The sequence below is a fragment of the Pararge aegeria genome, chromosome 8, assembly GCF_905163445.1.
Source record: "Pararge aegeria chromosome 8, ilParAegt1.1, whole genome shotgun sequence".
NCBI lineage: Eukaryota > Metazoa > Arthropoda > Insecta > Lepidoptera > Nymphalidae > Pararge > Pararge aegeria.
This window is the reverse complement of record NC_053187.1, coordinates 18385787-18400163: the sequence shown is the minus strand read 5'-3', so window position 1 is coordinate 18400163 and position 14377 is coordinate 18385787. Positions and strand designations below refer to the sequence as shown.

The window sequence follows — 14377 nt, the reverse complement described above, 5'->3', positions numbered from 1 at the left end:
TCTCCATAATGTTCTTAAACGTGTGGAGTTCACCAAATCCGTGCCCAGTAGTGGGCCGGAAATGGGTTGATATGATGAAGATGAAGATGATGGTTTTTATTTATAAAGCTTCTTTAAGGACACATTTAAACTACTAGATCAGTCAGTTTGTAGTTACTAAACAACTTCTTCGAAGAACATATTCTACAGATGAGAAGTGTCCTTACGATGTCACCTTCCTTACATTGTCATATTATGAAAATTAAGCTTAATTCTCTATAGTCCGCGAAAAGCAGGAGAATCTGTATGGTGTAATTTATAATTTCTTCAATCCTTATACTCCACACCAAACAGATCTTCGGCAATGTACCCTCTACGCACGTTTCGCCCCGAAACCGAGCATCCTCAGGAGATGTTGACTTTACAATGAAAAAAAATTCCCCATAACGTTCTTAAAGTTGTGCGAAGTATCATAAGTCAGTATAATCAGCACTTGTCCAGCCTGATGGATTACGGCCTAAGCTCTTTCATTCTGAGAAGAGACCCGTGTCTCGTAGTAGGCCGGTAATTATTATGGAGTTGGAACTGAAGAAAAATTTTTGCTTTATCTGAAGGTGGGTAAAAAGGCTATTTAACTAGCTAAATTGCCTTACTTACACTAATTGTGCTTACAAGTAATGGAATAAATTAAAAAAAGAACATTACGAGCCACTTTCCATAGTAGGATAAATAAAAATTAAAATAAACTTATGTTTTTACTTGGAATTAGAACTCTAGAGAAACCTTTGCTATATCTGAAGAAGGGTAATATTTATAGCGCTCTTACATTGTATAAAATAACTAGTTTTTTTGCTGGGTTATTATAATTTATTTTCCGTCGAGTTATATTATTATCTTCATAATTTAAATCTCTATGTCTTTATTTTTTCTTTTACAGCATATCGTATAATTATTTTGTTTGGAATTAGTACTTTAAATAAAACTACTCTTTAAAATTACCTGTTATTAACATGCAGGTTCAAATCTTGATGGATCTTTTTAAATGAATTTAAAATGTATGTATTAGGTATAATTATAAAATTTAATTTATTATGTAAATATTAACTTTGTTTTTTTAGGGGGAAATTTGATGCAGTACGACAAATAAACAGATTTCTGTAATAATATAATATAGAGATATACGATACCTATTTAATTGCGTGAAACAAAATAAATAAAATTTAGTTATAATGCCTTAGTATATTGCAAATTATGCGAACTAATCCAGTCACTTTCAGACAGTTTTATGTCTTTATAATTAATTAGCTTTTGCCCGCGTCTTCGTCTGCCTGGACTTCAGAATTGGGTCTAAAGCTTCGCTCGTTAACATCTTTCAAATTTTCCTCGGTAACTACTTAAGGAATCGGGATAAAAGGTGTTCTTTTCCATTTTGTAACAAACATCAACATTTTCACATATTATAAGGATTAATGAAAAAAATGAGCTAGTTCGGAAATAACATGATAACTTTGAAAAGACCCATTCCGGAAAATAAATATGAAGATAAACCTAAACATACATATTTTAAAACAGGCATAATATAATTAAATGCCTGATTCAAAATGGGGGACCTGAACCGGACAATAAAATGAACGTATTACCATAATTTGTATATCAATGATGTAAAAGGATAAGGCTGCCTATCCACTTCAAGTTGATGTGGCAGCTGGGCAGTGACCAAAAGTCCTTATTTATATTAATTTTGCTGGGAAGTCCCGAACTTTCTATACTCCATATTATAATAATTTCACAAAGTTTTTAGCAAAATCAATTTAATTTATTTTGCGTGAATTCAAGCTTATTGACTTGATCTTACAATTGTAAGATATAATAATTGTGAGCTACTAATAGTAGTACAGTTTTCGAGTCCGAGTTTTGAGCCCGCCATTCTTATTTCCTCCGTCAAACAGTGGAAAACCACCGCCTATAAACCATCGTCCATAAATGTATCACAGTCATGTAAGACACTGTAAGTCCATAAAAGTGAGGCGAAAGATAACCCTCATGTGCCTATAGGCATATGTTATATTGCCGATGTTATATATAACTTCGGCAAAAACCCTTCAGGCCAGAACAAAATTTATACCTTAGCTTACAAATTGAAGCAGCGAGATTTGTCTATGCAAAATGAGTACTGTTTGGAATAATTATGTATTTATTTTTTGTTTTTTCTACAATTTCATTTTATTTTCTTTAATTACTTTTATTTACCTACTTGTTTAATTTAAGTTTGTGTTAGTTTTAGTTTTATTGGCTCTCTTTTACAGTTTATTTGGATTTTTTTTTTAATTAAAATTTCTTTCTTAAATTTACTCGGGCGTCGCGGTTGTTTGCTCAGTCTGATACTGGTGCAGACTGAAAATCAGCGCTGAGCATTGTTGCTAATGCACAGCATAAGGCTGAGTTTGCGGCCATTTGCCATATTGTTAATATTAATTGATGATTCTTTTAGTTATTAATCTTGTATTAACAATAGTGTATGGCAATAAAGGATTTTTATTATTAATTATTATTATTATTAACGTAGCATAGCAACATAACTATGCTGCTTGGCGGCGGAAATATGTTACAAAAAGCTTTACTACCACGTACTGTTCCGTGGTAAATGTGACGGAGGTACAGGATAGCGAAGTTCTTAACCCACTTGCCACAAACCGAATAGCAGGCACCGTTTTGCCGCCGGTACTGAAAACTCGCCCAGTTCTAGTGTATAGCTGGCCTTATCATTTTTGGTAAAACCGAGCGCACATTTTATTTTTTTTATTTCATTTGAGATGATGATATATGAGAGAAGGTATACGAAAAAACAATCGTGACGCAAATCAATTTAAAGAAAATAACAAGTTTTTGAACCGGATATGCTAAAATATTACAATTTCAAAAGATTAATCGATTAACGGCACCTACAAAACGCACGAGATATATAGTTTAAGAACACTTTGCAAAATATATCTATGTTTATATATATTTATAAAGCCATCGTCCCCTGTTATTTTAGTGGCATTTAATTTGTAAGCGGGGAAAGTGGACAAGACTTCAGCCTCCCTTTTAGGGGGGAAGAGTTCAATCCCCAAAAAAAAATATATCTCACCTCATATACTAAGAATATGCTCATGAGTATCTGTGATATGTTGTAGGCAATAATGGTATTTTTCAAGCAGAACGGTTTCCGGTCCCTCATGTACCGCGGCCCAACGGACGTGCAGAAGTACAGGTACGACACCAGGAGTGTGAGGAGAGGACCGGGTCCTGACATGAGCCACCAGTTCTCTGTCCTAGGATCTGTAATATACAAAACATGTGCGTTAGAATAATATAGCAGCCCAAAAAACAACACCCGACGATCACTTGTAGTTAATTATTTCACGTAAATAGTTACTATTTTAAAGCGATAGTTAGGAGAAGGAAATTTGCAACCGATATTTTCATCATCATATCGACCCATTAACTGATCCACTACTGGGCACGGGTCTCCTCCTACAATAAGAAAGCCTTAGTCCACAACGCTGGCCCAGTGCGGATTGTTACCTTTGGGAACAGTATATGGAACTCTCAGGCATGCAGGTTTCCTCACGATGTTTTCCTTCACCGTCGAAGCAAGTGATATTGTTATATAACTTGAAACGCAACTTAAACAAGTTAGAGGAGGAGCTCCTAACCACTGCACCATGACCGCTTGGCCGATATTTTTCAAATGGGGTTTGACGGCCGACTGGCGCAGTGGGCAGCGAACCTGCTTTCTGAGTCGTGGCCGTGGGTTCGATTCCCACAACTGGAAAATGTTTGTGTTGTGATGAACATGAATGTTTTATTTAATAATTGCAGGATCAAGCAGTTGGCGCAACTAGTGGTAAGCGGAAAGCCATCTTCTAGAAACATAGCAACCCTTCGCAGGCAAGGAACACATCCTCCATAGGGCCGCACTGGGTTCATTACCCTGAGGCAGGCACCGTCGACCATGCCTTTCAGACCTCAACTATATAAAAAGTCGACTTACAAGAAACGGTCATAAATTAGTGACATCTGCATATCGTCTGCGAAAAGTGCAGAAGGTGCGGAAACTTTGGACCTACCAATGCATAAGTTTAAAGAATATGTTAAAATACTATATTACAGCGAGGTTACTATACAATTGATGAATTTCTTAATGACAAGGTTGCTTGGAAGCATCCGGCTCCGCTTTCATCTCTCACAAGATAGAAAAATGAATTTTGAAATGTAAAATGTAAATTGTTAATGTTGGAAAAGAGCAACTGCTGAGTTACTTGCCGGCTTCTTCTCGGTAGAATCTGCTTTCCGAACCGGTGGTAGAGTCACTACACACAGACAGACTTGACGTTTCAAAAGTGCTTATATTAGGCCTACTTGAAATAAATGAATTTTTGAATTTAAAACACAGAAATCTGCTTAGCGGCAGAAATAAACATGGCAATAGTACTTCCCCAGATGAGCTCTGTCACAAAAAGCTCTACTACCTAAAAATCTACACAAAACAAAAAAAAAAGGTTATGTGCATTCACATATTCTGAATGCCTCAAGCGAAATGACTGTACAAAGTGTTTATAGTAAAGCAGCGTCAAACATTAAGTTGTCACTGCTTTTTTTCGCATGCTAATATTACCAGGTGATAACATTTAAGATCAAATGAGGTCACGGATTAAAATGAAGATATAAAAAGTTTATGGTCCTGAATATTAAAAACATAATTACTACTACTACTACTACACAAGACGTTGTCAGACGTGACGTAAGCGTTACTTCCGTCAGAAAAAAATCTGAGTTACTCCCACTACAGGGCACGGGGCTCCTCCCACAATGAGAAGGGGTTAAGGCTGTAGTCCACAACGCTGGCCCAGTGTGGATTGATGGACTCCACACACCTTATAATATTATGAAGGACTCTCAGGCATGCAGGTTTCCTCACGATGTTTTCCTTCACCGTTGAAGCGAGTGATATTTTAATTAGTTAAAACACACATAACTTAGAAAAGTTGGAGGCGCGTGCTGGGATTCGAACTCGGCCCCCCGGAAGTGAGGTCGAGCTCCCACTGAGCTATGATCACCTCAATCGAGACATGTACACTACTGGACATAAGTCTTTTGTATTGACTTTCAAAACTAACGATCCTAGGCCGCTGGTTTCTCGTTGTTGACCACTTGATTACGTTCCTCCTGGTGGGTCCTGCGAGGTCTCCATTTGCCCCCCCTTGGGACCCCACAGTGCGTCCATACGTACTTATTCCTAAACGCTGAATACACATTCATCGTATTTCCGTCGCAAACAAGTTGAATAGCAACGTGAACGCGCTTGCTAACTGTGGAATTAAAATGACAGCTTGCGAAACGCATCCGTTTCACAGAGATAAATTAACCAAATTAAGAATGCAATCGCTTGCCCCCGCCGTGTGAATATATTGTATAGACTGTAATGACAGTTTGCGTAACACGTGAAACAATCATTTGTAATTCGTATATGCTCGATATATTTACACACTTTACACTTTTTACACGAACTGCTAATTCTTTACATCAATGTCTGCGTCTCAATATCCTACTATTTAGGTCCCTCCATTCTGCTTCAAGGCTCTTAATATTACTTTATTATATTTACAATGATAAAAACAAAAGGTAGAACAGAAAATAATAGAATAACTGTTCTTCGGCAGTAAATACTTTTTTGATTTTTATTTTTCTTCATAATTTAAGAATCAAAAGCCTTTTTTGGATTTATTTGAACAGTGAGCTTATATGTTAATATATTCATGCCTACAGTGCGTTTCATACATATCAGTTCAGTACTCAGGAAGAAGTAACATATTAAATCAATGAACTCGTATTTGAATTAAGAAATATTCAACTTTGATTTTGAAATAAATATATAAGTAGGTATATTAAAAAGTAGGTAATTAATTGATTGATAATTGCTTTAATTGTGGAAACAATGGCTTAAACTACGCTTAAATCTGTGACTGAATGTCGGTGACGTATTATCACAAGATTATACCCATCAAAAGAGTCAAATATACACAATGTATTAGTGTAAACAAGCAGATCTCACTCGTCACTAGTCTGGCGCAATATGTCACGAGCATGGTCATCGGTGACCCATAAGTCTTTCCGCTACCTAAAATCGCTAAAGGCTGCTAAAGAAGTTTTCACTTCAATCAAGACCACGGTTTATTATGCTCTTATAGGTAAGCCAGTTAGCAGCTGTTATCCTGGTACTAGTACTGGGGATTTCTTAAAGAAGTACTGAAGAAAACACAACATACACAACACTACCTAAGATGTTTCGGATTATCTCTATTAAATTAGAAATTCATTCCTTTCAAGTAGACCTAATATATACATGACAGTAATTTTATAAAGTGGCTAAATAATTAAACCTCTGATAACTATAAATTAATATTTCCAGATATTTTAGTTAATTGATTAGGATTTTTACTTTAATAATTATTATTTCTTTAATAAAAAGTTTTGAAGAAGTAATTCAAATTATATATGATTCAGAACCAATGCTCATGACGTTGAGTGCATTTTCGATACACTTCAGTGTTGTATGGATTCGAGAGATGCAATGATACCTCCCGGTGTCTTAGTCGTTATCAATGAGCCATTTTGAAGTGTCAAATCTGTCTACTCTACGGCAGATTCTACTGAGAAGAAGCCGGCAAGAAACTAAGGAGTTGTTTTTTTCCAACATCAACAATATACATTTTGAACACTATATAATATAAATTACAATTTAAATTTTACGTAGCACACTGCTCACCACTTATAGAATAACGGGGCATTTATTTTCGTTACTGTTTATTTTGCATTGCAAATATGTCTACAAGCAGATAAGGAAGTACTCGAATAACTTTGGTTTAGTGGTGAGCGACTTCAAGTCTCGAATCTCGAAATCCAAGGCTCAATTCGTGGGTCAAATAGTTAGGAAATTGCCAGTTTTCACGCGTGCCTCGTAGAGCCATTGATCTCGGTTTTTATGACCAACATGACGGCATTATAACCGTTAAAGCCCAACAACTCGTATTGAAACAGCGTGGTGAGTGTTTTTTTTTTTTTTTTTATTAACGATAGGCCAGCGTTTGACGACAATCATGCCCGTTAGAAAGCAATGCTCTTCAAACTCAGCAGTTGTTCTTTTCCAACATCAATATTTTACATTCTTTGCAAATAGTTTCCGCAGGATTTGGAAATCCGAAAGAAAACTCGGTCGAAATCGCGGGCGACAGCTAGTCAATACTAGCTGTTGTATATTCCAATAATTATCATAGAATAAAATAGAATAAAATTAAAATAGGTTTTATAAATAGAATAAATCTTTACGAAGTAAACAAACCATTCTGAAAATGAGCAACGTCATAAACGCGGAAGGACCAAATGGCTGTTTTAATAAATAATATAATATGTATGCGTAAAGCGCGTAGAAATAAAGCTAATCGCATACAGAATACGCTGCCGCAACCGCACTGCAAGATATATTGCACTAGTCTATACTTTTAACATTAGAAGATAGTCTTGACAGCCGGTTGGCGCAGTGGGCAGCGACCCTGCTTTCTACATCTAAGGCCATGGGTTCGATTCCCACAACTTGAAAAATTATTGAGAGATGAGCGTGAATGTTTTTCAATGTCTGGGTGTTTATTTGTATATTATAAGTATTTATGTGTATTATATACATAAACATATTCATCAGCTATATTAGTACCCAAAACACAAGCTACGCTTACTTTAGCGCTAGATGGTGATGTATTTATTATCCTAGTATATTTATATTAAGTAAATTTATTTAGTCTTCTTATTACTTGGGTTCTTTACGTCACTGGCGTTGCCTGAAAGAATTCTCCATGTTGTTTTTTTCTGTTTTTTTATGTACTTTTGATTCGTGTGCTATTTAAAAGTGTATTCTATTATTTCGAGTTTGCGCATTGAAATGCAGATAGAATCCGCAACCGCATGCCTGACAGTGCTCCGTTGGCACCATATACAACCAAATTTTTGTTATTCATATTAGTTTTGTTAGGTTAATGCCCTGCTTAAAAGTTCTCGGAGTATCTTTTTTGATGCGTTTTGTGTGAATTTCGCTTAAGTATGTTTGAAGTTATCTATATTTTTATGGCTGACTGGCTACATTCAATATCATATACCTATCATAATTTTGTTACTGGAATCTGACTCATAGTATGGCAACTCTGACTAAATGTATGTATCTGTCTTCGTTATTTATATTGTTTTTGTTGCATTAAAATAAACTTACCTACAGCCATTTATATCGGATATGTTAATAAATATATAAAGACTGTTGATGCGTTAAATGTGAATTTAAATTAGGAGTTTAGTATGTTTTTGCACGCAGACAATATTTTTTATCTGTGATACATTCAATAAAATTATGTCATAACTTGCCACTAGACATAGACACCATGTGACTAATAGCATTGTAAGTCTGTCTGACTAAACCTACTGCAACTGGAGTTGTTTTTGTTGCATTGATATAAACTTACCTACAATTGCATCGTTTTATGTACATCTTATGTACATCTGTGCGGAATTTATATCGAATGTGTTCGTAAATATATCTTATATCTTTAAACGAGCAATTCTTGTATATATATAATTGGAATCACGGAATCGATTTCATGAAATTTAGTATACAGGGGGTTCCGGGGCGATTAATCGATCTAGCTTGGATTCATTTTCAGAATCTTATATCTTTGAACGAGGAATTCCTGTGTATATATATAATTGGAATCTTGGAATCGGCTCCATCGATTTTCATGAAATTTAGTATAGGGGTTTCGGGGGCGATAAATCGATCTAGGATTAATTTCTTGAAAATGTCATTTTATGCGTGTATTTTCGGTAAGTTATTACCGGAAAACACGAATATTTCCGGTAGTAACTTACCGGAAATATTCGTGTTTTCGCGTTTTTATTCGATTTGGTGCAACGAAGTTGCACGGGTCAGCTAGTACCTACTTATGCGATGTATATTATATAAAGCGGTATCTTTCTAAATTCTATGAGTCTATTTAAGTTGATGCGTTACATGTGAATTTAGCTTTAGGGTATAGTATGCTGTTTGTACTCAGACTGTATTCTGTATGTTTAATAAATTTAATAAAACTATGTCATAAGTTTGTCGCTGTAGACACCATCTGACTAATAGCATAGCTACGCTGACCGGATGAATCGCACCTGGGTATTAGAGTTGTTTTTTTTATATATCTCTCACAGCGTTATTTGTATCGGTTGTGTTAGATTAATATAATGCGTAAATGTTATGCGAATTTGTATTTATATAACACTAGCTGTTGCCCGCGACTTCGTCTGCGTTTGATTTTGGTTTTTGATGGGGCATTCAATTTAGTTGTAGTTCTCGTATATATCTCGTATATATCTCGTATATAGTAATCGCTAAGCCTTAAATGAGGGGTTTGCTGCTGTCCGCTGAGGAGTTCTGTCCTCTATCCCCAACCACAGTTTGGGCAAAATTAAACACATATTATAACCTCTATAGTACTTAAATGTGGTGGACTCCTATTTTTGAACTGTCAAACTGTCAAATAAAGCTTTTATTTACTATGATGATATTCTATTGTTGGGTGTACATGGGTGTAGATAATGATCTTCACCCGATCGAGAAGAGAATAGAAGAGAATAAATAAGGAGATAAATAAATGATTTAATATATTATGAGACTTAAATTACAAATTTAATGATGTAAGTTTATTGTTTAAATAAAATAAAGCAAAATCTAGCCTGGCGTAGCGGGCTGGGTACGCTAGTAAATAATAAAAAAAATGCAAAACTTCGGCTGTGCTTTAAAATTATACGTACACGCTTTGTTCTAGGATGCCAACTAGCCATCTCATAAAAACGAAAGACGCTTTGTGTGGCGATGACAGGTCACTATCGGAAAAGATGTTTAAAACAACTCGAACATAATCAGTTTAGGCCCCTGAACCCAACCTGATTAGGAAGGTTCGAGTGTTTTCATCTCGACGCTTGGCAAACAGGCCGGTGATCGCAGTAGCTGGTAATAGCGCAGAGGGCGTTTAGGCGTTTTCCGATATATTCCCTTAGTCGCCTCGTACGAGACCCGTGCTGAATGAGTGGCGGTGACAACCGTGTTGTTTTGTCGTCGCCACACGACACTAAAGATAAAGCCATAAATTTAAGAAAACACTTCGAGTTAAAGAGTTAGTAGACCTACCGCGTTGATTACAAATCGTTTATATAATAATCACGATTCTTGCAAATGTGAAGTTCAACACATACTGAATAATAATAACGTAGGTATTTACACATTATCCATCCTATATATTTTACTAATATATAAAGTTCAAGTGTTTGTTTGTTTGTTTACTTGAAGGCGATGATCTCAGGAATTACCTACTGGTGCGATTTGAAAACTTCTTTTAGTGTTCAAAATCCCATTTATGGAGGAAGGATATAGGCTATAATTTTATTTGGATATTGCATGCTAAGACTAATAGAAGCATAGCACCAATGAAGACTGTTTCAAAATCCGGGGTTTCCCTTTTGAGACAGCTGCGTTAACGGTTAATGTTTCGGCAAAATCGTGAACATATTTGTTCCCTTTTAAATATAAAAAAAATATGTCTGCGACAGCAGTATGTCTTTCTTTTAAGGTTGACTTATAATCGGACGTAGTCGCGAGGGACCGCTAGGTATATTATAAATGCGCAAGTGTGTTTGTCTGTTCTTATTTGACGCCGTAACTAAATAACCAATCGACTATATAGAGTTACTTGAAAGGAGGGTTTAATTCATTAAAGGGTTATAGTATAACAAATTACCACATAAATTCCTTGAGATGTCTCTTAATAAGTTCCAAGTTTATATAAAACGTAAGCTTATAAAAAAACATGCTTATTTTACAACAAATATCCTCCTTCCTTAACGCCCCAAACCACCCCAGACGACTTATTCTTCGGGGGCAAAACCACGGGGCGCAGCTAGTATTTCTTTTTTTTTGTATGTTCGATTGTTTGTTTATCCATCTTTCACGCCCGAAATAAACAAACAATCTTCTTGGCTTTTGAAATAAAGTTAGTCAAAAGGGCGGAACGTAACATAGGTAACAGGTTCTTGTAAAGGCAAACAAAATTAGCGTCCTTCAATAGTCCACTGTTCTGTATCTTATTATTCTTAGCAAAGCGTTTTAAAAACAACCATGCGAACGAAGCTGCGTGTAAGAGCTAGTTCTTCTCGTATTTGCATTTTTTCCATGGCGATGGACGAGATAATGGGTAGACATAGTTTTCGTGTGATTGGCATGCCACAGGACGTTTAAACCTCTTGTAGCTTTAGTTTTAAGTTTATGAATGTATTTAAAAAAATATACGCATCATAAGTTCCATCTATTGTCTATTTAATACGGAAATAATTGACTGTGTCAATACAATATAGATATTATATTCTTTAATTTGTTTTTTATTGTACAAGTTAGCCCATGAGTGCAAATTCACCTGGTGGTAAGTGATGATGCAGTCTGAGATGGTAGCGGCCTAACCTGTTAAGGAGTATGGTAGTCATACCCCTAATCTGTATCTACGCGGCATCGCACCGGAACACTTCGAAGCACACAATCCTTTAGAGGTACGTACGTCTTTGTCGGTAGGGTGGTAACTAGCCACGGGCAAAGCCCATCAGACCAGCAGTGGACGTCTATTGGTTGATATGATCATCATCCATATCAACCCATTATCGGCCCACTACAGAGCACGGATCTCCCACAATGAGAAAGGATTAAGACCGTAGTTCATATCGCTTGGCTATTACTCCGCACACCTTTGAGAACATTATGTAGAACTCTCAGGCATGCAGGTTTCCTCACGATGTTTTCCTTTACCGTTGAAGATATATTAATTACTCAAAACGCACATAACTTAGAATAGTAAAAGTGCGTGCTGGGATTCGATCTCGACCCCCCGAAAGAGAAGTCGAGCTTCTTCCCAATGCGTCAATTCTTCTATCACCGCTTCTTTAATGATGATGATGTAACATAAATAAAAGCTCGTTAAAATAAATATGCCTACCTACAGTTTTTTTTACAGGGAATCCTATTAACATATTGTTTACATAATGTTGGCGACGTCTAGGCTGTCTCATTTTATTTTTATTACATTTTAGCTGCTAATGTTATGAGATGAGCCGTGCCACAGAGCTATTGAATTAATGAAACTCTCATTTAGAGCACGAGCGAGACGAATTAAAATTGCAAAATTCGCTCTGTTAAGGCCATACCCTTACAGTAACAGAACATTGTGGCACAAGGGCGGTAAGTAGGCTATTGGCCTTCGCACACAATATCAACTCAACACCGACTCGACTAAAATTATTGCACTGAAACTTGATCTTTATAATATTGGATATAGAGCGTTATTTCTCGTGTTTGTAGCGTGACCGTCGCGTGGTAATCATGTGAACTAGTCAGGCACAAAAAAAAAAATATGCTACTAAATTCAATGCTAGTACTAACAGCTGTAGCACATGCAGAAATTAAGAAACAAAGCTTTAAATAATCCGTACGAGTACGTGTGGGTGTTTTTCGTCGACGACATTCGCCCTAGCCAATTATAAATATTTGACTAGAGACAAAAATTTAATGAATGAATAATTTTTGTTTTATAAATAAAAATATCTTATCCCTTTCATTCATTACCTAAAATTTTTCAGAAATACTAATAAATTAAGAGCAATCAGCTTATAAAATATAAAATTAGTTTTCCATTCGAGAAATAAAAGCTAACATTAGGTTACAAAAATTCGACTCACCACTGTTCCTCTCCATAAAATTTTTGTAGGAATCCACGATTGACATGTTGTAGCTTGAGGAGGCACCTGAAACAATAAAAAGACAATACTTTTAGGTAATTTTAGGTATAAATATAGCGTAACACAGAACTGATTTAATTGCGAGCGACTCTATAAAGCCTTTGCCCACGGTCCGAGCAATGATTAAAAATCATTAGCAAAATAAAATCATTAAAAGTTTTACTATTAAAATTTTCTGCATTCAAAACTGTTCTATAAGCTTTTAAAAATTATTGAACCTACTTACACTAATAGTTAGAAAATAATTTAAATATGATTAGGTTTTCTTATCTCTTTAAAAACGATTTAATACAAAAACAGAACATTATTTATAAGAATTTATAATAATCATCAATCATCATCAAGGAAACTCAAGAAAACAAAAAACGGAAATTAATTAAAAAGAAGTAAAGTACCTATTCGTGTAAAAATGCCAAGACAAAAAATACTATAATTACTCGTTTGTATTTACCATAAATATATAAGTTTTTAACAATTTACAGAAATGTTTACAAACAAATATAACCTTTAGGTATTAAAAATAGTTGAGTACAAGAATGAATGAATATAAATTTATTGTACACAAAGGAGAAAAAAAAGGAAAATACAAAGGAGGGAAGGTACAATTTGGCGGTGTTATCGCTACATAGCGATCTCCTCCAAAACAACCAAAGGTGTGATAAGAAAAAGCTGTAGAAAATATATATATTGTATTATTATTTTCCAAATGGGCAATGCTGCCAGCATCTTAGGAACTGTGCCTCGCTGCGGTGATTTCGAGGACGTTTTAGATTTTATTTAGTTTTAAATAGTTTATTTTAGGTTATATTTATAAAACAATTATTTTATTGTATTGTATATACAATACAATAAAATAATTGTTTTAAATAAATAAAATAAATAAATTTAAATAAATAAAAGCACCCGCAATATATATTGCGGGTGCTTTTATTTATTTCATGCGTTATTTTATTTCACAAGTGAGCCATAGATTGCAATACCACCTGGACTTAAGTGATGATACGGTCTTAGATGGTAGCGGCTCAACCTTTTAGAGGTATGGCAGTTATGTCACACCCACACTGCTAATAGATTTCTTCGTGACAACGTACCGGAACGCTAAATCACTTTGCGGTCTACGTCGGTAGGGTTTTAACTACCCACGGCTGTACCAGAGAAAATTCAGAAATTCCCCAATTGCTTATGCCGTGGATAGAACACACTTGACACTACGCTAGGGAAGTTTTTAAAACATCACAAGATAAGTTAAAAAATACATTATATAATAATGGTTTATCTTTTGTTTTTTCTTAAAAATTTGAATAATATGCACTACATGGTTACATTGTTTATACGTTAGGTAGGTATACAAAAAAAATTGTGATTTTGACAATTAATTTCTTTAATATATATAAAAACATGAATTTAAAATGTTACAATAAAAAAGACAAATTTAATTAACGCAGCCCCAAATAATATCCAATGGGAAAAGAAAGCCGAAATATTACTT

At 35.1% G+C, this 14377-nt stretch overlaps 1 protein-coding gene across 1 annotated transcript in view; it reads right to left on the bottom strand.

Annotated features, from left to right (window-relative positions):
• The window catches only part of LOC120625535 (elongation of very long chain fatty acids protein AAEL008004-like), a 62569-nt gene that overhangs the window by 5043 nt on the left and 43149 nt on the right, over positions 1–14377 (bottom strand). Inside the window, exons 2-3 of the mRNA XM_039892581.1 lie at positions 12829–12894; positions 3110–3300 (exon numbers count right to left, since the gene is read on the bottom strand). Coding sequence (XP_039748515.1) covers positions 3110–3300; positions 12829–12894 — 257 coding nt within the window. The remainder of the gene's footprint in view (positions 1–3109; positions 3301–12828; positions 12895–14377) is intronic.